The sequence below is a fragment of the Pinus tabuliformis genome, chromosome 1_2 (genome assembly GCF_031772625.1).
Source record: "Pinus tabuliformis cultivar Carrire ecotype Pingquan chromosome 1_2, CPIR1, whole genome shotgun sequence".
Taxonomy (NCBI): domain Eukaryota; kingdom Viridiplantae; phylum Streptophyta; class Pinopsida; order Pinales; family Pinaceae; genus Pinus; species Pinus tabuliformis.
Window position 1 is genome coordinate 238,144,853 of NC_142298.1, and position 24,337 is coordinate 238,169,189.

Here is a 24,337-nt window from a genome sequence, read left to right on the forward strand (position 1 = left end):
GAAGTAGTATGGGGGGGTGCTGGAACCAGGTCTCCGCACCCTTGAGATGTATGGGGGGTTTATTTGGTCCAATTGAGAGTCTCTTCGCGTAGGTTACTTCGCACACTTCCCTAGCCTTTGCGCCTTGATATATTCACCTTCGAGCAGCCTTAACCAGGGGTTGTGGGGATTTCGCGCTGCTGGAGTAGCGATCTGTACTATTTCCCTAAGTCACACCCGAGATTTTACTTATCTTCTTATAACAGTTAGTTATCTTCACGTAAACATATGCCGTATATTATATTTACTTATTCAGCCCATTCATATGAGTTCGCGCAATAAATAGATAATAAACTTGCAATTCATACCCAATAATACATAAAATAGGAAACGATACATAGAAATATGGTAAAACTTCTCTTTTATTATCCCATGGTTACAGACTTGACCTGCCCTGAGCACTCAGCTGCATGGGTCTGTGCACTCAACTGCGGACTACTAGACCTCTACGCACTTAGCTGCAGAGCTTTCTCCTACTCTACAACCCAAAGACACGACTTACACTTCGACTCAATGCGTCTATTCCTTCGTCATCAATCCATCAATTTCTTCGATTTGATCCCTTTTTACACTTAGAGCCTTGCTCTATTTATACAATCCCATGGTCCGCGAACCATGGGCAAATATTTCAAGCCGACATTACATTACAAAAACAAGGGTGGACAACCCTATGACTCTGTTACGACTTTGCGCTCCGCGCCCACAAATCGTGGAGTCTTTACAATGGACTTAGTCAAAACTTGGGCCTTAAGCCCAAAAACATGCCTTGGGGGGCTTCCATGCCCAACAGGTCCCCAACATAAACATCGTGAGTCACCCTCGAGTCACTTTGTCGATGCGGAGACCCTCCAACTCTGCTCGAACAGCTGCAAGGTTAGCAACGCACTGAGCGACTCCCTGCTGAATCTCCTGTACACATTGTTCTGAGACCGTGGTTTTAGAACTGCTTCCCTGGATCTGTTCCTGCATCCCCTGCATCTGCACAAAGTTGCCTTCAATTGTTGCAGTGATTACGAAAGCCTCGTCGATCCAAGGCTGAACATGCGCCTTCAAAACTGCTTCTCTGTGCCGCGCTGTGTTTACTTGTTATTTAAGCACTTTGGCCTGTTTCATTCACGCGAGCCTCTATGTGAGGGCCACTGTCTATGTGGTCCCTTTGACACTGTCATACTATTGCTTGAGCTCACGTGCCTCTATCTCTAAGCACTAGATGTTAGGGTCCTCCTGCAGATTGGTGAGGACCTCGAATGACTCTTACAACATTTTAGTGTAGTCCCTTACTGCACTGCTGATCTCCTCCATCCCTGATGTAATAGCGTTGGCGCGCTATTCTCTTACTTTTGGAGGAGTGGACAGTTGCGACTTCAGCCACAGCTCTGCTATGTGAAGGTTCAGCTCCAGTTGAACCTTAGCCATTTCTTCTCGCGCCTCGTGCACCCATGCTGCTAATCTTTGGATGGGCGCCTTTGCTGGTGCTTCTGTTGGGATGGCTAACTCAGGGACCATCTAGCAGGCTTCTTCCAGTACCTGTACTATTTGCCTGTTCTGTGACACGACCTCATCGTGCTGCAAGCTGACCTGCTCCAAGTTAATCTTCTGCTCGCCTAGCACCTGCAACGCGCGACTCTCCCTAGCTCACAGTTCTACAGTAATCCCATCATGCAGAACATAGAGTGTCTCCCACGGGAGTGCGGCCATGTTGATCCCTATCCTTTTTAGTGCACTAACCATTGGCCTTTCAGCCTCATTTGTTGTGACTAGTGCCCCTTCTGGTATCACTATTGTGTTGTTTGTCCGAGCACAAAGCATTTTCTCAGCTGTAGTCATCCCTATTGCGAGGCTGGTCGAAAGAGTACCATCTTGAGGTGTCCACACCTGCAACTCTTGGATCTGTGCTCGGAGGGCCCCCAACACAATCTGATTCTCCTCCACGAAGTTTTGGAGGGCCTCGGTAGTGATGTCGCACACCGTCTCACCTATGTTGTGCAGATCCCCCTCAGTAAGGGTGATCGGGTTGATAGAAAGTTTAGATGCTTAAACCTTCTTGCGCAACCTCGTCCGCTTGCTTGGGGGTTGGCGCTTCAATTGTGTTGACACTATTTGTGGCTCCGCGTTGCCCTCTCCTTCCTCTATTTCCATCTCTTTCTCTTGCTCTGGCGGAGGTGACTTCTGGCCCTCACATGCCTTCTCTGCTGCCTTCTGTGCTACTGCTACTGCGACCTTTTTCTATTCTGCTGCTGCCTACGCAATGTCTCATGCCTCATACGCTTTTTCTATCACTACTTCTTGCTTTATCTTTTCTGCCAACTATGCCATGGGAAGTTTTGCCTCCTCTTTCTTCTTCTACACAACTGACTTTTCCACCGCGGTGATGTCTGGGGCACGCTATTCTAGAGGCCACGTCTCTAGTACATCGCAAATCACATCATCGGTGGCTATGGAGGGTAACTCGCTCCACTTCTTGGTAGGTTCATTGCGTGCCCTGAGGTATATGTGGTGGAAGTCTGCTTTAAATTATGCAAAAATTTGTAGGTTGTTGTAGACAGTGGGTGATAATCGTGGCTTGTGGTTAATCCCCATTCTGATGTTCATCTTCATGAATACCCAGAATACCTTACTGTCATGGATCCAATTCGCATCCTTAGTGGCCCATATCGAAGCATACTTCGCGGCCTTCAGGAGATCCCTTGCAATCGCGGGGAACTGGTTGTCCTTCGACAATTCCCCCGCCACCAGCACTATGGAATGCAGAAGCCATGCATAGTGGAATGTTTTTCCTTGTTCCTATGCCTCGTGGAAATTCTCTAGGAACTCTTTGCACAAGAATTCATACCGGTTAAAATGGACCCTTTTGGGCATTGTTCAGCAAGTGCCACCATCGACACGGGTACCTTGTCTGTGTAGCACTTTCACATGACCTTACCCACCAGTATTTGATTCGCCACACTGATTTCTTTGTTGTTGATACTAGAGATCACGTAACCCCTCTTCTTCTTTTCCAGCTTGTATTTCTTCTTCATGGCCTCTGCGATGGCCAAATCGCTGATGTTCCCCTCCGAGATGTTTGCAGGGTCCTCTACTTTATACGAGAGCGGGGTAATGTGATGGATTAAGTGGTCCATGATGGGGATGGGCTCCTCCAACCACAAACACCCACCATTCACCAGGAAGAGCAGCTGTCTGATGACGAAGATGATCACTAGGGCATGGTGGTAATGCGGCACCCAGAGCAGGTTTAATAACCTTTCCTTTTCAACTCCGTGTAACCACTTTGGCGGCTCCAATTCTATAACCCCTGCCGCGGTGTTCTACTTCGGCTTCATGAGCTGCGCGGTCTCTAGGTGAGGGAATTTCTCGTGGTCAGTGAGATCCCAATCTTGAAACTTCAAGTTCAACACTCATCCCAGGTATGTGCCCTTAAATATGATGTTGTCCGGGAGGAGCGGAGTCTGGAGAGAGCTCTTTCTCTCATCGAGGTCCTTAGGTACTTTTGTCTTCCCCTTTCATGGGGGATATACGTAGGTAGCTTTTTTGGAGGGTGCACAGGCTCAGTTTCTTCCTTCATGCCCTCATCCTCATCTTCTTCAATTATGAGGTCCGCCAGGTCTTCTTCCTCCTCATCGGTTTCTAGGTTAACTGCTTTCACTTTCTCCTCCATCGTTAATCTGGTGCGCAACGGGTTTCGAGGGGAAACACACATCGGAATCAATGGCTGTTTATCTTTCTTTAGCCTCGGCGTGCAGGGTGATTTAGGGATTTCTGCCACAATTCCGGTGCCTTAAGGGGCATCTTCTACGGTCAGGGCCTACGCGGCCTCTTCGGCAATCATCTCTGTAATTTCCCTAGCTTCCTCAGACGCTGCCATCTTGCTTGTCCAAAAATCTCTCAATCGCTCAAGCAAGGGCTCATTCAATGGTCTACACAAGGCAAACAAGTCTTGGCTTAGAATACGCGGGGCATACAATAGCTCAATTCACAAATGACCAAGTGTTGTTTGCTAGGAAACCCTTTGTAATTTATAGCATCTTTTGAATTTGAATTCGACCATTCACCCCAAATCCGGTCCATTAATGCTCCCTTGGAAGCAGATTTTCCAAAATCTTTCCCATAAAGCACGTCTTAAATTCCTGCCGCCTGCTCCATTTGGTCTCAAGTCAAGCATCACATCATGAATAGTGACTACAATGGTCAATTTCCAGCCAACCCGTGTGGCAGCGCAACCAACCTTGCGCGGTTGCGGACCTTGTGACACTTTGCACCTGCGCGTAGCTCCAACATCGTGCAGCTCCCTGGTAGATTAGTTTATAGTCCCGCGCCTCCTTTCAATTGCCTGGAGTGCTAAGACTATACTTCGCATGGCTAGTGAGGTGGCCGCGCCACCTGTATAGGGTTTCAACTAGTCATCCATCACTTTTCCTGGAAAACATCCACCTTTTATTTTTACTGGCTGCATCGCACACTTTATTGTCTGCAACGCGCCACCGTGGGTGATCTGTTTAGTAATATGCGGTCCAATCCAAGGCATTAGGCTTATCAACTCTCAGCGGTAGTCCCGAAAATCGTCAATGTGATCGTGCACACCCTGTTTTATCACCCTGGTTTTCTTATCGAGAAAATCCTTCTTTATTTCGTCCTCAAGCTTCTTGACTTCCGCACTAGAGTGCTTTTCTCCCTTAATCACACCCTTTATTTCATAAGTTCTTGGAGCCTAAGATCACCCTGTCAGATTTCTTCCTCAGGTACCAAGTGTTCTGCTTCGTTCAACTGCACGATCCCTTCTTCTAAGGCTCTGCGAGCTGTCATATCTACCGGCGCTGCTATGCGTGGAGTAGGCATTTTATACTCTATGGGGATTACAACGTTCACTCCATACTCCAATCTCGGAGGCATCTAATCCGTCAGTTTCTTGCACGTTGCCCTATAAGCCCATAGAACTGCTGGTACGCGAAGGTCCCAATCAGTCCGTTGCACATCATATACCTTGTTCAACGCTTTGCATACTTCGTTAAAGGCTTCTAAGAATACCAGGTAGGGACAAACAAAATTGCTGGAACACCGGAGGAAGACCCTAAGAAGGTACCTCAAAGGTCATTGTGGACCTTAGGAAGAATTTCTCGCAAGATCCAGAGTGGGTGGACGAAGAAGAGCTGGACATGGAGGAACTAGAGGAGGGTGGAGCAGATCCTTCAAAGGAGATAGAAGACATTGGCCTCCCTTCATAATTAAGAAGAAGAAGAAATCCACTACGGGAGGTGCATGCAAGAAGAAAAATTCTGACAAGACCTCCAATATTGAATCAATGGTCCTCACTAAGGGGGACACTAATGAGATTGGGGACGCTCTGCGCGATGTCACCATAGATATGTGGGGACACGTCGAGGATCAATACAAGTCAATACTATCGCAGGTACAACATGGCCTGAAAGAACTACAAGTCGAAGTGACCGTAATTCAACCGAGCAGGGTTTAGGGGAGAGAGAATCAAGCAAGCATGGCAATGACAAGTGCAACACCAACATTGCCTCCAATGTTGGTGGTCACCACAGAGATCCGCACAATGACTCTTCTTGAAGGGTCGTTGCGCTTTCCTACCGTGGCGGATCAGGAAACAATGCCATATGGAAGGATCTCAAAGCTAAAGTTAGTGGTGCTGCCCATTCAGGCTTTACATAAACTCCACCAGAGAGTAGCTACTGAATTGAAAATATGAGAAGAGCAGGCACTCTTCGTGATTAAGGACATTAAGAGCCATAACAAGAAGTTAGTTTGGGAAGCTACCAGAGTGATGCGGGATAGAGATGCAGCTGCTGCGCATAGGCAGGAGTTGGAGGACGCCATCACTTAGACTTGCATTGAGCTTCCATTGCTCCTCACATAGATTGAAGAAGCTTCCAAAGAGAAGCTCCAAAGGCTGGCAGCCATGGTGAAGGAGTCCAAAGCGGAGGTTGAATGAGTGAATTTTGAAATGAAGATGCAGGTCACAAAGCTGCAGATGAAGCTACAACCCATCACCCCTTCAGAATTTTGAGAGTAGGGGGAGGCTGCTATTAAGGCAGATATGGAAGTCCTAGACGCTACAGTTAAGGACTACAACCAAATTTTTTAGAACACCATGGAGATGTGGGCCATGCTACAGGAAGACCCACATGTACAAAATATCGAAGCAGACATCTCGGAAAAACAATTGCAGTTTGATGAGATCAGAGCAACAACACGAACCTTAGCATCGGTGCAACTGTTTAGAAGACTCCAGGAAAGGGGGGCCCTTCAAATTCATATAGACGAGATGCGATGAAAAGCTCCAATCCTCTCAACAAGAATGCAGCCTTGGGCCAATGAAGCTAGCCAACTCTCTCAGTCTGTCGAGAGTAAACTCAAAGGAATGTAGTAGACAAAAAAGACCATTGGATTGGAAGTCGAGGGGCCAACTAATGAGAAGTTGGTCGAAGAGGTTCAGAATGCTGCCGGAGAATGCACAACAGAGCTTCAAGCATTGAAGGTGAAGTTCAACATCCTTAAAGTAGATGTCGAAGATGTACCAGGAGAGTGACTCGGGATGAGTCACATATTTATGTTGGGGGCCTGTTGGGATGGGGACCCCCAGGTCCAAGTTTGTCTAAGTTTTGAGTAAAATTTTGTAATATTGTAAAGTCTCCACAATTTGAGTAGTGGAGCAAAACAGAACATTAAGAGTCAAAGGGGATTTAGGAGGGTCAAAGCCCCTTGTTTTGTAAAGGGATGGGTTGTTTTAAGTAAACAATGAACTCCACCCATGGTTTGTGGACCATGGTAACGTAATGTAAAAGATATAAAAGGGAGTCATATATGAGTCATTAGGAAATTCAGTTTGAAGCTTATGGATAGTTGATAAGTAAGATTTTGAGTATGCAAGTCCGTATTCTGGTGAAGGGGAAGGCTCTTGCATCTGAGTGCGCGAGCTCTTGCAGCTATGTATGCAGGGTCAAAAGAGGTGTATGTATCGAAAAGCTGAATTAATAAAGTAATTTTGAAGACAATTTGTGAGTTCTGTGTTTATTATATGTTTTCTGTCTTTATGCTCAGTTACGATTAAGTTCTTTGTTATATTGCTTTAATTTCATCAAGAAGATTCATATGTACTTTGGTTTAGTAACTTATGCATGTTAGAACACTTAAGCGAAGATCACAAATCTAATTAAGTAGAAATCAATTTAAGTATGTGATTCGGAAGATAAGGGTTTGCGAAGGCTAGATAGAGCCCTAATTTAATGATACGCCTCCCTGCTACATCACATAGCCTTCTGGATGTAGCAACGTGGTTCTAGCATCGCCTAATACTACCTCGAGTTGCTGAAAGGGCTGGTAGTGTAGGGTTTCCTTGGTTATCGCAGCTAACTCCAAACCTGGGTCCAAGCCCCCTTAAGCCAACACATACCCCCAACCATACACCATTGGTTGGTTGAGCCAAGGATAAGACATCCATGTCAGCTAGTAATATAGTCTATCCTACAACATCAAGCCATTCAAACATGAGTATTCTACCATGTTGCCCCAGTCAAATTTTGGGATGTTCTTTTGGGAAAACCTTATGTCAAAACATGCCATTTTTTTTATAAATCCCATCCTCGTAGTATCATTATTACCCTAGGAGGTAAGATATAAGGGATAGCATAACTAGTTCTAACTACTAAAATTTCATTAATGCCGACAAAATAGTGTTGAAAGGTAATATCTCATTCTGCAATTGTTTTCCCCTTCATAGTGTTGTAGGGAAAAGTATCCGATTCGGATGACCCTATCCCACTCTAAGGGTGATAGTACCTTAGCAACAACTGTAAAGAAAACTACTTAAGGTTTACTTCTTTATGAAAGCAAGAGAGAATGAGGAAATGCACTAACCGTTGCCTTGCGCTTAATGTCGAATCCAAACTCTTCTCTTCGCTGCTTGCTCCCAGCGCCTTGCTCTTTTGCTGGCCCAGCTACAATGAGATCCTGCAAAATAACAAAGAAGGAAACTACAAGAAGCATGCAATCATAACTGATTCAAGGATTAGCATAAATCAAATATATAATTATCACAACACATCATTGAAACAAATGCATATAGAAGAACCTCAATAGCTTTTATTAATGAAGAAGTAAAATTCTGAGAGAGTTACAACCATTGAAGGCCCCAATCCAGCAACACTTCCCAACAGAAAGAATTTCTCCTCTTCACCTCCTTCAAGCAATCACCCAATAGCTCTATAGTGAAACCAACAACATATCATTACTTTGCACAAAATTCCAGCCTCCTGAGCTCATAGGAGAGAGCTCAATATATAGATGAATTGAGAAAGGATGAGTCAGCTTGCAACTGATGTGTAGCTGCCCTGTGTCCTCTCTCTCTTCAGTTGATCTTCAGTTCTTGAGTCCACTTGGAGAACCTTGCTTCCACTTGGAGAAACAGAGCCTCTGACTCATCACAAGGCGAAATCCCTGATCCAAGTGTCATTTTTGGAAGATTCCAGAGCAATGACTCAGTGTGCCACTTGTCCCATCTCGCTCAGTGCAGGTGGCCTTTGTTCTACCTGCTTTGCAATGCAGGTACACCATGGAGGAGTTGAGTTTCAGCGTAGAAGCCTAGTGGAGCACCTGCTTTGATTTCAGGATTGCTTGTTTTTGAGTGTTTTCAGGTGGAGAACTGATCTGAGAGCTGTTGGTTTGCTGACCTTGTTCCTCTAGGGGTAGGAACATCATGTTTAGGGACTTTGGATCCCTTGGATTATTGGCAATTCATGCCTGATGCTGCAAGGCACAAAATTGTCTATAACAGATGCCCCCTAAAGTATGAGGTCGTTTATCAGGTGAAATGCTTTATTAGGAGGATCCGAAGTTCATTCAATCCGCTGAGAAGTGTCCTGTAATAAGATACAATACAATACATTATTTTTCATACTTTTTCATGATCTAGCTGAGGCGGGCATTCCCATGCTCAGCTTTATAAATACATTTTGGTACATAGAACAGCCGATCGTCTGATGATAGACTGATAATTCTCTGCTGAAATTATCATCCTTTGAGAAGGATGATCATCTACTGCAATGATGTACATATCAAATGTCTTTATATCCTGAATATATATCGCAGCCCGGATGGATGAAACTAGATCCGGGGTCTTCAATCTCTTCCGATCTTCACTAGATGTACAAGTCAATCCATGTGAGAATTTCTTGAAGTCGAACATGGAAAGACATCGCTTGATTACCGGTCAATGATGTAAACCGTTAACAAGCGCGAGAGGAATCACCGATAAGGATGATGACCCTCAAGGTACGGCAGTACAATTCACATGGTGGGAATAAAGGACTTGGCGTCGACCACCATGCAAAATCTTCTGGTCGAAGGTCATTGATGTATACCTGTCGCCGGAAGTGAGAAACTTGCCATTGAGGCATGCAAGCTTCAAAGTACTGAAGGGGTTGTTCCTAGATCAACTCCTTGGATAATGAGCTGATGTCGACAAGGAGCGATCCGTCAAAGGAGGGCCTTAATGAATCCCACATCAGTGACACGGAACGGAGCTAGTGATTGTGATGAGGTGAAAACAAACTGTGATGTATGATTCAGGGTGGCGGTCATGAAATGGATGAAGGACAATGTATGGCAGTGGATGGGACACGGTTGACTCTTTGCAGAACAACATCTCTTGAACATATAACGACACTGATGTGATGGATTGGTAGCATTACCCCAAATGTGGATGGTGTGGCGAGGACCATGGTGATGAGACCGGTGAATGAAACAACCCAACCCGATGTGATACGGAGGACAAAGTGTCATGTTCAAGAGCGACTTGCTACCATTAAAGCTGTGAGGTTCTCCCAATTTTTCCCCAGTCATTGCTGACCAGTACCTCTTTATTTTTATCAAGCTTGAGGAGGATAACATATGCTTGTTCTATAACCTGCCCTTCGGGCAAGCCCATCGCTATGTTTTAACGAGCCTAGCAATAGGGAAACTCGTTCTCGTCTAAAGACAAGTTTGTCGCTATTTAATGAATTTAACGAGTCTAACGACAAGGATAACTCGGTCCTTTTCATTTTTAGAGAGTCTGAAAAGGTACATAAAGTCAACTCCAAAATTCTTTTTTCGTCATCTAATCCCTTAAGTCCGAAAAAGTATAAAACAATACAGAAGGGATGAATTTTCGATTGTTTTAACGAGCCGAACAAAACAAGCGCTCGATCTTTTTGTGCAATAATCCCTCAGGTCCAAAAAGATTAAAATCTAGAGGAGGGATAGCTTTCCGGTCGCTTTAACGAGCTGGAAGGCCAAAACTCGGCAAACTTTTCATATTTTACGAGTCAGTGAAAAGAGCTCAAAGAAGACTCGTCTTTTGAGGAACGAGTGATAAACAGGGATAGCAGCAGATTCCAGGTACAGGTTGGAATTTTCCAATCACGGCAGTGTCACAAGGATGGCTAAGTGGAATCACTCTTCGCAGCTGTTCCTCAAAATGGGTAAACAAACATATGGAGATGAACGATTGGCCAAATGAACGGATGGAGGTGATGGCATATAAACACGACCAATGGCTTTTAATATGGCAGTCAAAGGTTACATTTCTCAAGGTTATTTACCGGTTCATTTTTTCTGGGTGAGCTTGAACTCTAGGGGAAGGTTGCTCACAACTTATGTTTATTTTTTAACGAGCATGAACTATGTGCTAAAACTGCTCAGATCTTGCGTTTATTTTTTAACGAGCATGAACATTGCTAAAACTGCTCGATTATACCAGTCTTAATACAAGAAACGCCTAAGGTGAGGTAGTCATATTTAAGGAGCTATACCTCACTAGTTACTCCAATTTGGCAAGTTTTAACTTTTGCCCCACATCCTTTCTTTATGCAAGCTGGAAATGGCTAATCCTACGAGTTTAACGGGTTAGACCTACAGGTTTAAAGGGAGGACCTAAAAATTTAAAAAAATAAATAGTCGTCCCGTGCTTGCATTCCAAAAGGTTCGCATGCCCCCAGGTATAAAGTATAATTTCTAGGTTCGTCCTCTTACTTATTATCCGAAAAATGGTTTTGTTCGCTGCCGCAAACTAAACTCTCTTTTTCGGCGATGTCTATTACTAGGTTGCTAAGGATGGTGACTACTTGTTGCAGCAACTTCATCTCTTTCTTTGGAGGCTGCCCCTACTTATCCTTTAAAACATATGTTTTAATGGGTGAGGCTTGAACTCTAAAGATGGTGGCTACTTGCCGCCACAAATGGATCTCCTTCCTCAGGAGAGCCTAATTTCTAGACAAAGGGAGCCGATTATTTCGCTCACATAACTTTGACAAAAGAATTTTATCCTAGAACAACCCTCTCTTCCTTCCTTCGGACGGGGTACGGACTAGTCCCATTCTTCTGCGGAAATTAACTTTATACCCAAGGTTTTCTCTACCCAAGGCAGGCCAGGGTGCATGCCCCCTGGGTCCCAGTTCTTTCTTTCGAATCACTCGCATTCATCGGGAAGTGGAACCGGGGGTGGAGGCATTCCTTGAGTGAATAAACCGTTAAGGGATGGTATTTGAGTATTTGTGATGCGTGATCCTGGAAATGAAAGTTGGTCTACGAGCTTGACCATTCTTCCTTCGTGCGGAAAACACATAACTCTAAAGAGTGAGGACACTATCGCCTCCATGCAATATATATAGTCTCGTCCAAGGAGTAAGTTATAAACCAAGGGTCCCTGGACGACCATGACGTTCATATGAACTGTCTTCCCCTTCAATGTAACTGGAACATTGGGGAGAATCCCTAATGGGCGACTGGTTCCTTTATCAAAACCCGATAGATTTCTCATCTCAGGTAAAAGCGCCGGGGAACCCAGTGCTTTCCAAGCAATAGAGGAAAGGATACTCACAGATGCCCCTTCATCAATGATAGTTCCAGCCATCACCATTCTGTAGATTTGGACGATGATTCTGAATGGGATACTGGCTGGTAACCGGGGTCTGCCTAGTTGATTCCAATCAAAGGATACAACTAGGTTGCTTGGTGGTGGGACCGAATATACGGCCGGATACGACCCTGACGATGTTCCTTCCTGCGATAAAGGAATGGTTGCATTGCCCTGATGCTCATCAGAGTCTGTGTTGATGAAAAGGATATGGACGGTGTCATCCTTATCTTCTTCAGTGAGGGTGTCATTTGAAGATGAATCTTCAACGACGGTGTCATTTGAGGATGAAACCTCTGAAGGGAGAACCGGGTCAACTGCCGTTTCGACCTTTAGACTTTCGTCTGGTCTGGATTCAGCAGGTTCATTCTCAATGACTGACACTTCAGCTGACCACTTGAGCGGGTCAGTTGGATTTTCAACTATCGAGGGATTAGGCACGAGTTTTTGGTATCCAGGAGGAAGTCGTGACGGTGATACCGGACGATCTTCCAAAACTCTCTTCGCCTCATCTAAGAATGGACATCGGTGGATGGCGTGATCGCCTTCACACAACATACAGGGTGATCTTGGTCTCCCTTTTCGTCCTTCACTCTCGCTAGTTGACGGACTGCAATCAACATGACTACCAGAGGTTGATGCTACCGGATTGTGCAACCTGGGGGACCAGTCCCTTAGTATCCGGGGAATACGAGGACAATCACGATGGAAGTGGGTCCCTTTGCAAATGACACATGGCGATTTAGGCCCGGTCGGTGCAGTGTGTGGATTTTTGTCAGATGTCTTTTGCTTGCCCCCAGTCGCCTTCGCCATAGGCCCCTTCTGCTTCTTTTCTCTCTTCTTCTTTTCCTTCTTCTCCATGGGAGGCTGACTTTTGCCGGCTCTACCTTGTGAAGATGAAGGATCAGATGTAGAATTGTAAGAAGTGGAAGGCTGGTGGGCAGCTCTAGACTGGTCTGACTGTTGATTCGACTGCTCAGGATTTGTGGTGGTCTGAACTACATTAGTTGAAAAGAGCCGTACAGGTAGGCCAATTGTCAATCCCGAAAGTGACAATGTGGCCATATGGGGCGCACCAACATCTCCCCAAGAGGAGAAGGGACTGGGACTTCCACCAAGGTGACTTCCTTGGTTGGTGGGCTCCATACTTTTCAACTGAAAGATCAACGCGGGAATAAGAGGTGATTATGTTCCGTTTAAAATAAATTTTATTAACGACGCTTTAGACACAACTTTGCTTTTTCATGTTTTAAGAGTCGAGAAAAAGCTAAATATGACTCTAGTCCCCTTCGATGTTTTAACGAGCCCGAAGTGACAAATGCTCGGATGGACTTTTTCAGTTATAGAGTTTGAAAAAGGCCAAAAGAAACTGCTCTGGAGTTCTAGGCAGAGGGTGTGCCAAACTTTTCGCGAAACCACAGAATACGTTTTACGGTACGGGTGGTCGATCTTCGTGAATGCTGTGTTCACTGCATCGCGATCAGTAGGGCGGCCGACACGGCTTCCTATGGATAAAGGCTTTGTTCCTATAGGGGTCTCCCAATATATACGCGACGGTACGTGGGAGCACAAGTCCGTATCAGTGCCACCGACTCTCAGGAGGAATCACCCACCTTCGTAGAGATCGACAGTCACTACGTTTAACGACGCCGGAACACGTCTCTACCTAGACCTCTATGTGTTTGCGTTATGTTACAAAGCGTTGTTATGTAAATTGAATTTATTTTAATGTTGATCTTGCTTAGCAGTTTGCCTTTAAGGATCACCACGAGATGTATGTAACAAATTCCTGAATGCAGTCTAAGATGAGAAGCAAACTTTTCAATCTTTCAACTTTGAAAATCTTAACTACTGAGGGAAAAGAAAGGCAAATATTTTCACACAGATCATAGAGCACACACTAATGCAAAATTTCCTAAATCGTCATGCAAACAGTCAAATGCAAAATGCACAATGCATGTATTTTCTTTTCCCTTTCTTAATGTTGATGTATTAAAAAAAGAAAGTTGTTATATAACTTTGATTTCGATTTAAAGCGAAAACAAACAAGCTTGTCCAAAATCAAAAGACACCTTAAGATTTACTTGTTTAATCACTGGAAATACATGAAATCAAACCATAATGACGAAAGTAAAAAGACTAATCAGCTATGGACAGCAAACAAGCTAACTCTTTAGACCAGCAAAAATGCCTAACACAGTTTCAAATCTAAGAGGCCAAAGCAAGACTAGTTCACTTTCGTTATGGGAAATTGTAAATGATGTAAGAAATACAAAAGAACAAGTACAATTTCGTTATATAACAGAGGCGGAATGATGGCAAGTAAGGTTGGTTTCAGAATAGGTACAAGAAAGATAACTTGCTGCAAAAACTATAGTGAAAACAGGCAAGAAAAAGGAAGGAAACCCCAACTGCACTGGGCAAAATTGGGCCAACGCAGGTGCTGCACAGCCAATCTGGCTCTCAGCGCAGGTAGCCCCTTCGGGACCTGCGTTGCAAAGCAGGTAGCCTGTGTACTACCTGCTTTGGAAAACGAAAGCTGCGTTTTCTCAGTTTCCGGGTCACAATTTTCTCAAAAATGCATAGTTTTTGCTCAAATAAGAAGCAATCAGTCAAGCACATACAAAGGGATGATTAGGAGGATGAAAAGCTATCACTAAGAGCTTACAAGGATCCTTGTAGATCAGCTCTTCAAATCATGAACATGCTCAAAAATGAGCTAGAGTAGCTGCCCTCTACTTCGCTTTTGATATAGTCAAAAGCTTTTCGATTTGGTACTCTTTTGTTCAGGAAATGAATAGCAAAATACTACAAACAATCAAACAGATACGATCCCCAGCGGAGTCACCAGTTTTTTGTAGGGAAAAGTATCCGATTCGGATGACCTTATCCCACTCTAAGGGTGATAGTACCTCAGCAACAACTGTAAAGAAAACTACTTAAGGTTTACTTCTTTATGAAAGCAAGAGAGAATGAGGAAATGCACTAACCGTTGCCTTGCGCTTAATGTCGAATCCAAACTCTTCTCTTCGCTGCTTGCTCCCAGCTCCTTGCTCTTTTACTGGCCCAGCTACAATGAGATCCTGCAAAATAACAAAGAAGGAAACTACAAGAAGCATGCAATCATAACTGATTCAAGGATTAGCATAAATCAAATATACAATTATCACAACACATCATTGAAACAAATGCATATAGAAGAACCTCAATAGCTTTTATTAATGAAGAAGTAAAATTCTGAGAGAGTTACAACCATTGAAGGCCCCAATCCAGCAACACCTCCCAGCAGAAAGAATTTCTCCTCTTCACCTCCTTCAAGCAATCACCCAATAGCTCTATAGTGAAACCAACAGCATATCATTACTTTGCACAAAATTCCAGCCTCCTGAGCTCATAGGAGAGAGCTCAATATATAGATGAATTGAGAAAGGATGAGTCAGCTTGCAACTGATGTGTAGCTGCCCTGTGTCCTCTCTCTCTTCAGTTGATCTTCAGTTCTTGAGTCCACTTGGAGAACCTTGCTTCCACTTGGAGAAACAGAGCCTCTGACTCATCACAAGGCGAAATCCCTGATCCAAGTGTCATTTTTGGAAGATTCCAGAGAAATGACTCAGTGTGCCACTTGTCCCATCTCGCTCAGCGCAGGTGGCCTTTGTTCTACCTGCTTTGCAACGCAGGTACACCATGGAGGAGTTGAGTTTCAGTGCAGAAGCCTAGTGGAGCACCTGCTTTGATTTCAGGATTGCTTGTTTTTGAGTGTTTTCAGGTGGAGAACTGATCTGAGAGCTGTTGGTTTGCTGACCTTGTTCCTCTAGGGGTAGGAACATCATGTTTAGGGACTTTGGATCCCTTGGATTATTGACAATTCATGCCTGATGCTGCAAGGCACAAAATTGTCTATAACACATAGTTTGGTCAAAAGGTGAAAGGAAGGTCATTGTGACCACCAAGGCTCGAAACATTGCCTCTCTACACAACAAAAGTACGTAGACATGATTATAGAGGTATATAGAGATATCTTCACTTCACCTATATGGAAACCTCTCACTACAAGTTAAACCATTCAATTGACTTTATACATGGTGCTCCTTTACCTAATGAACCAATATATAGATGCATTCTTTTGGATAATGAGGAAATAAATGTCAAATTCATGATCTCATCAAAAAGGGCCACATTAGAATAAGCTCCTTGACTTGAAGGAGCCAAATTTGCGTTGGTGCAAAAGAAGGATGGGACATTGAGACTCTATATTGATTACAAAGCCTTGCAAAAAAACATTTTCAAGAAGAGATACCTAATCCCCCTAGATTGATGATGTCCTTGATTAGATTAATGATGTCAAGTTATTTCGTAAGATTGTTTTTCAAGTTAGGCTATGTCCAAGTTGCAGCTGAAAAAAATGATATATATAAGGAAACTTTCAAGTCTATAGAAGGCCCTTTTGAGTGGTTGGTCATGCCTTTTGGCTTGACTAATGCTTTAGCTACAATCATAAGAATGATGGATGATATCCTATGGTCATTCATGAACACGTTTATGGTTATATATTTGGATGACATCCTCATCTTCAATAGAAACTAGTTGAAACATTTGTAGCACATTTAGAAAGCCCTATGCATCCTACATCAACATATGCTATATGAAAATATGAAGAAATTCTCATTTAGCAACCAGAGAATTCAATATTTAGAATAGAGTGTGGATGAACATGGGGTGCATGTGGATGTAACCAGGATGCAAGTCATTTCGGATTGGAGAGCCTTGATAACTCTAAGATATCTCTCCAAATTCTTGGAACTTTCTAACTTCTATAAAAATTTCATGTTGAGATTCTCTCATATCACTTGGCCCTTATGTCTAGGGACCAAAGGTGGAGCTAAAGCAAATTTTGCATGGTACGAGACATAATAGAAAACATTCAAGGATTTGAATGACCAACTCTAATCCACACTAGTCCTCACTCTGCTAGACCATGAATCTCCATATGAGATTGGGACACATGCCTTCAATTATGTTATCAATGTAGTCCTCACTCAACAATTACATCTAGTGGCCTATCACAATGAAACACTCTCTATTGTTATTCACATATCCCTAATTTATGACAAAGAGATATATTACATCATGCAGGCATGCCAATATTGGAAGCATGATAATTTAATGAATGAGATGATAATTTACACATTGATTACAAGCCTCTACAATTCGTGTATACATAATGGAAGTTATACAATGACCTCCATTAAAAATGGTCAATGTAACTACAATGATTCCACTTGAAAAACACTAATTGTGTTGTAGACTTCCATAGTTATCCCTTTATTATGACACTAACCATAATTCTTAACTCCTATCGATAAAATACTATTATCATAATTATACTATTATTCATTGCTATGTACTAGATGTTCAGCATAGGCAAACAAGTTTTAGACTTCCATTTACAAAATGTGCTCTTATGATACATGACCATCTTTGTGTTCCTTTAAGGGAGCATTCCATGTTGATTTAGGAGACACATTATAGTAGGGTGTTAGGATACTTCATTGTGGAGAAAACAATAGTAGTACTTTAGAAGCATTTCTACTGGGCATAACTTCAATAGGGCGTTAGTCAGTCTATTAGATCGAGCATTGTCTATGAATCGCTAAACCATCCATTAGGATGCAGGGGTTTTACCCTTATTCACCTACCCGAAACAAGCCCTAATATTTGGTTTCCATAGATTACATGGTGAGTTTCCCCTCAACCAAGCATGATAATTATTTTTTGTTTGTGGTTGTTGATTGATTCTTTAAGATTTCTATTTTGATACCATGCAAGAAGTGTATCGCAACCAAAGCCAATATTGAACTCTTCTTTGAGAATGCTTAGGTTCATTTTGCACTACCTTAGACTGTTATTTTAGATAAGGACAATAAGTTCCTTGGTAATTTCCGGTCCTGTTGACGATGCTGGAACCTCCAACATTCACGGGATCACCTCGGTATGAAGTACCAACTAGATCTCACACCTTTTGTTGAGGGAGTCCTATCCGATATGATGGCTTGGTTGCCATTATCTTAAAGTTGATTTTCCTCAGATCTTGCTTGTCAGCACATGAGAGTGGTCTTCTTTGTCTTCGAGTAGTGAGGTTCACGTGCTTGGTGATTGCTAGTGTTACTTGTTTCAATGGTTCTTTCAATGTAGAGAGAGGGTGAGAGTGAGCCCAAGTCAGAGTGGAGGAAGCCCCAACTCTGTTACGAACACACAAAAAAATAGGACGTGCACAAATTCCAGAAGATCAGTCCACACAAATAAAGCAGTCACAACACATAAGGAAATATAACACGTACAACACACAATGGAGGATTTCGTGTGAGTGCGATGATTGTTATAGCAAATTTACGTGAAAGGTCTTTCTGATGTCCGAGGAGGTAACCAATAGGGGTAGGGAAAGATTCGATCCCTTTTTACACTTAGAGCCTTGCTCTATTTATACAATCCCCTGGTCCGCATACCATGGGTAGATCTTTCAAGCTGACATTACATTACAAAAACAAGGGTGGACAACCCTATGACTCTACTACGACTTCGTGCTCCATGCCCACAAATTGTGGAGTCTTTACAATGGACTTAGTCAAAACTTGGGCCTTAAGCCCAAAAACATGCCTTGGGGGGATTCCATGCCCAATAGGGCCTCAACATAAACATCGTGACTCACCCTTGAGTCACTCTGTTAGTGCAGAGACCCTCCAACTTTGATCGAATAGCTGCAAGGTTGGTAGCGCACTGAGCGGCTGCCTGCTGAATCTCATGTATACGTTGTTCTAAGACCGCGATGTCAGAATTGCTTCCCTAGATCTGTTCCTACATCCCCTGCATCTACGTGAAGTTTCCTTCATTTGTTGGAGTGATTATGAAGGCCTCGTCAATCCAAGGCTAAAAACGTGCCTTCAAAACTGCTTCTCTATGCCACGCCGCGTCTACTTGTTATTTAAGCGCTTTGGCCTATTTCATTCTCGTGAGCCTCCGAGTGAGGGCCACCATCTATGTGGTCCCTTTGACGCTGTCATACTGCTACTGGAGCTCATGCGTCTCTGCCTCTAAGCACTAGATGTTAGGGTCCTCCTGCAAATCGGTGAAGACCTCGAATGACTCTTCCAACATTCTAGTGCAGTCCCTTACTGCACTGCAGATCTCCTCCATCCCCGATGTAATAGCGCTGGCACATTATTCTCTTACTTCTGGAGGAGTGGATGGTTGTGACTTCAGCCGCAGCTCTGCTATCTGAAGGTTCAACTCTAGTTGAACCTTGGCCATTTATTCTCGCGCCTTGTGTACCCGTGCTGCTAATATTTGGATGGGCGCCCCTACTAGGATGGCTAGCTCAGGGACCATCTGGCAGGCTTCTTCTAGTACCTATACCATCTGCCTGTTTTGCGATACACCCTCGTCGTGCTGCAAGCTCAAATGCTCCATGTTAATCTTCTGCTCACTTAGCACCTGCAACGCGCGGCTCTCCCTAGATCACAGTTCTGCAGTAATCCCATCATGCAGAACATAGAGTGTATCCCTATCCTATTTAGTGCACTAACCATTGGCCTGTCGACCTCATTTGTTGTAACCAGTGCCCCTTCTAGTATCACTATTGTGTTGTTTGTCTGAGTGCAAATAATTTTCTCAGTTGTAGTTGTCCCTACTGCGAGGCTGGTCGAAAGAGTACCATCCTGAGGAGTGCACAACTGTAACTCCTGAATCTTCACTCGGAGGGCCCCCAACACAATCTTATTCTCCTCCACGAAGTTCTAAAGGGCCTCGGTGGTGATGTCACACACCATCTCGCCTATGTTTTTCAGATCCCCCTCAGTAAGGGTGATCGGGTCGATAGAAAGTTTAGATGCTTTGACTTTCTTGTGCAGCCCCGTCCGCTCGCTCGGGTGCTAGCGCTTCAATTGTGTTCACGCTATTTGTGGCTCCGTGCCGCCCTCTTCTTCCTCTTTTTCCATCTCTTTCTCCTGCTTCGACGGAGGTGACTTCTGGCCCTCGCGTGCCTTCTTTGCTGCCTTCTGTGCCACTTCTACTACGACCTTTTTCTATTCTGTTGCTACGTACGTAATGTCTCGTGCCTCCTGCACTTTTGCTGCCGCTGCTTCTTGCCTTCTCTTTTCTACCAACTATGCCACAGGAAGTTTGTCCTCCTCTTTCTTCTTCTACGCAGTAGAATTTTCCACCGTGGCGATGTCTGGGGCGCACCATTTCAGAGACCACGTCTCTAGTACGTCGAAAATCACATCATCGGTGGCTATGAAGGGTAACTCACTCCAATTCTTGGCAGTGTCATTGCGTGCCCATGAGGTATATGTGGTGGAAGTCTGCTTTAAATTTTGAAAAACTTTGCAGGCTGTTGTAGACAGTGGTGATAACCGCGGCTTGCGGTTAATCCCCATTCTCATGTTCATCTCCATGAATACCTAGAATATCTTACTGTCATGGATCCGATTCATGTCCTTAGTGGCCCATATCGAAGCGTACTTTGTGGCCTCAAGAAGATCCCTTGTAATCGTGGTGAACTCGTTGTCCTTTGCCAATTCCCCCGCCACTAGCACTATGGACAATAGAAGCCATGCATAGTGGAACATTTTTCCTTGTTCCTATGCCTCGCGGCAATTCTCTAGGAACTCTTTGCATAAGAATTCATACCAGTTAAACTGGACCCCTTTTGTGCATTGTCTAGCAAGTGCCACCACCGGGGCGGGTACCTTGTCTATGTAGCACTTCCACATGACCTTACTCGCCAGTATCTGATTCGCCACCCTAATTTATTTGTTCTTGATACTGGAGATCACGTAGCCCCTGTTCTTCTTTTCCAAATTGTATTTCTTCTTCATGGTCTCCGCGATGGCCAAATCGTTGTTGTTCCCCTCTGAGATGTCTGTGGGGTCCTGTACTTTACACGAGAGCGGGGTAATGTGATGGATTAAGTGGTCCGTGATGGGGATGGGCTCCTCCAACCACAAAAACCCACCATGCACCAGGAAGAGTCGCTGCCTGATGACAAAGATCGAGGGCAAGGTGGTAATGCGACACCCAGAGTAGGTTTAATACCCTACCTTTTCAACTCTGTGTAACCACTTTGGCAGCTCCAATTCTATAACGCCCGCCACGGTGTTCTGCTTGGGCTTCATGAGCTGCGTGGTCTCTAGGTGAGGGAATTTCTCGTGGTCAGCAAGATCCCAATATTCAAACTTCAAGTTCAACACCTGTCCCAGGTGTGTGCACTCAAATATGATGTCGTCCGGGAGGAGTGGAGTCTGGAGAGAGCTCTTTCTCTCGTCGAGGTCCTTGGGTACTTTTGTCTTCCCCTTCCGCGGGGGGATATACGTGGGAAGCTTTTTTGGAGGGGGCACAGGCTTGGTTTCTTCCTCCATGCCCTCATCCTCGTCTTCTTCAATTATGAGGTCCTCCAGGTCTTCTTCCTCCTCGCCGATTTCCAAGTTAATTGCTTTCCCTTTTTCCTCCATCATTAATCTGGTGCACAACGGGTTTCGAGGGGAAACACCCATCGGAATCAATGGATGTTTGTCTTTATTCGGCGTCAGCGTGCGCAGTGATTTAGGGATTTCCGCCACAATTCCAATGCCTTAAGGGGCATATTAAATGGTCACGGCCTACGCGGTCTCTTCGGAAATCATCTCTGCAATCTCCATAGCTTCCTTAGGCATTGCCATCTTGCTCATCCAAAAATCTCTCAATCGCTCAATCAGGGGCTCAATCAATGCTCTACATAAGGAAAATAGGTCTCGACTTAGAATATGTGGGGCATACAACAACTCAATTCAAAAATGACTAAGTGTTGTTTGCTGGGTAGCCCTTTATAATTTATAGCATCTTTTGAATTTGAATTCGACCATTCCCCCCAAATCTGGTCCATTAATGCTCCCTTGGCAGTAGATTTTCCCAAATATTTCCCATAAAGCACGTCTTAAATGCCTGCCGCCTGCTCCATTTGGTATCAAGTCAAGCATCACATCGTGAATAGTGACTACAACAATCACTTTACAGCTAACCTGGGTGGCGGCGCAGCCCACCTTGCACGGTCGCGGACCTTGTGACACTTTGCTCTTGCGCACAGCTCCCTGATAGAGTGGTTTATAGTCCCGCACCTCCTTTCGACTACCTGCAGTGCTAAGACTATACTTCCCACGGCTAGTCAGGTGGCCGTGCCACCTGTATAGGGTTTCAACCAGTCATCCATCACTTTTCTTGGAAAACATCCACCTTTTATTGTTACTGGCTGCATCGCACACTTTATCATCTGTATCGCGCTACCATGGGTGATCTATTTAGTAATATGTGTCCCAATCCAAGGCATCAAGCTTATCAACTCTTGGTGGTAGTCCCTAAATTCGTCAACGTGATCGTTCACACCCTATTTTATCCCCCTGTTTTTCTTATCGAGAAAATCCTTCTGTATTTCGTCCTCAAACTTCTTGACTTCCGCTTCCACCAGAGCACTTTTCTCCCTTAATCGAACCCTTTATTTCATAAGTTCTTGGAGCCTAAGATCACCTTGTCAGATTTCTTCCTCAGGTCCCAAGCGTTCTGCTTCGTTCAACTGCACGATCCCTTCTTTCAAGGCTCTACGAGCTGTCATATCTACCAGCGCTACTATGCGTGGACTAGGCATTTTATACTCTATGGTGATTACAATGTTCACTCCATACTCCAGCCTCGGAGGCATCTGCTCCGTCAGTTTCTTGCATGTTGTCCTATAAGCCCACAGAACCGCTGGTACGCACAGGTCCCAATCAGTTCGCTACACATCATATACCTTGTTCAATGCTTCACATACTTCGTTAGACTTGCATTGAACTACCATTACTCCTCATATAGACTAAAGAAGCTTCCAAAGAGAAGCTCCAAAAGCTGGTAGCCGTGGTGAAGGAGTCCACAGCGGAGGTTGAATAAGTGAATTTTGAAACGAAGATTGAGGTCACAGAGATGCAGATGAAGCTACAACCCACCACCCCTCCAGAAGTTTGAGAGCAGGGGGAGGCTGCTATTAAGGTAGATATGGAAGTCCTAGACGCTGCAGTTAAGGACTACAACCAAATTTTTTAAAACACCATGGAGATGTGGGCCACGTTGTAGGAAGACCCACATGTACAAAATATCGAAGAAGACATCTGGGAAAAAAAATTGCAGTTTGATGAGATCAGAGCAACAACACAAACCTTAGCACCAGTGCAACAGTTTAGAAGACTCCAGGAAGGGAGGGCCCTTCAACTTCATATAGATGAGATGCGATGAAAAGATCCAATCCTCTTAGAAAGAATGCAGCCTTGGGCTGACGAAGCTAGCCAACTCTCTCAGTTTGTCGAGAGTAAACTCAAAGGAATGTAGTAGACACAACAAACCATTGGATTGGAAGTCGAGGGGCCAACTAATGAGAAGTTGGTCGAAGAGGTTCGGCAGGCCGCCGCACAATGCACAACAGAGCTTCAAGCATTGAAGGTGAAGTTCAACGTCCTTAAAGCAAATTTCAACGACGTACCAGGAGAGTGACTCGGGACAAGTCACATCTTTATGTTGGGGGCCTATTGGGATGGGGACCCCCAGGTCCAAGTTTGTCTATGTTTTGAGTAAAATTTTGTAATATTGTCAAGTCTCCACAATTTGAGGAGTGGAGCACGTAGAAAATTAAGAGTCAAAGGGGATTTTAGGTGGGTCAAAGCCCCTTGTTTTGTAAAGGGATGGGATGTTTTAAGTAAACAATGTACTCCACCCATGGTTCGCGGACCATGGTAACGTAATGTAAAAGATATAAAAGGGAGTCATATAGGAGTCATTAGGAAATTCAGTTTGAAGCTTATGGATAGTTGATAAGTAATATTTTGAGTTTGTAAGTCTGTATTCTGGCGAAGGGGAAGGCTATTGCAGCTGAGTGCACGAGGTCCTGCAGCTGTGTGCGCAGGGTCAGAAGAGGTGCATGTATTGAAAAGCTGAATTAATAAAGTAATTGTTAGGCCCCTATAATACTAGTGTAACCCCTTATTGTTATTATTACAACCCCCTTATTATATTTATGTAACCATGTAGTGCCCATATTGTTACTATTGTGCCCCATAGAAGCCCACTATTGTTATTATTATGCCCTTACATTATTATTGTTATGTCGGCTCTGATTATATTATGACCCCTTAGACTCCTATATATAGAAAGGAGGTCTTTTCATTTGTATCATCCAAGAATTGTTCATTTGTGTAATGTAAAGGCCTCCTCCAAGAGGTTTAATTCTAAGGCATTGATCTATCTTTTCTATCTTTTTGTGAGCTGGTTTCATAACATTTGGTATCAGAGCTTTGGATTCTAGGGTTGTGCTACTCCAAATAGGTCATC

General features: G+C 44.1%; 1 protein-coding gene across 1 annotated transcript in view; it reads left to right on the forward strand.

The window, feature by feature from the left end:
- The first annotated feature begins 2,410 nt into the window (after positions 1-2,410).
- LOC149205260 (bifunctional cytosolic FAD synthase/FAD diphosphatase-like) overlaps positions 2,411-24,337 on the forward strand; it is a 34,304-nt gene continuing 12,377 nt past the window's right edge. The window contains exon 1 of the mRNA XM_089397356.1: positions 2,411-2,483. Within this exon, the coding sequence (XP_089253482.1) occupies positions 2,411-2,483 (73 nt within the window). The remainder of the gene's footprint in view (positions 2,484-24,337) is intronic.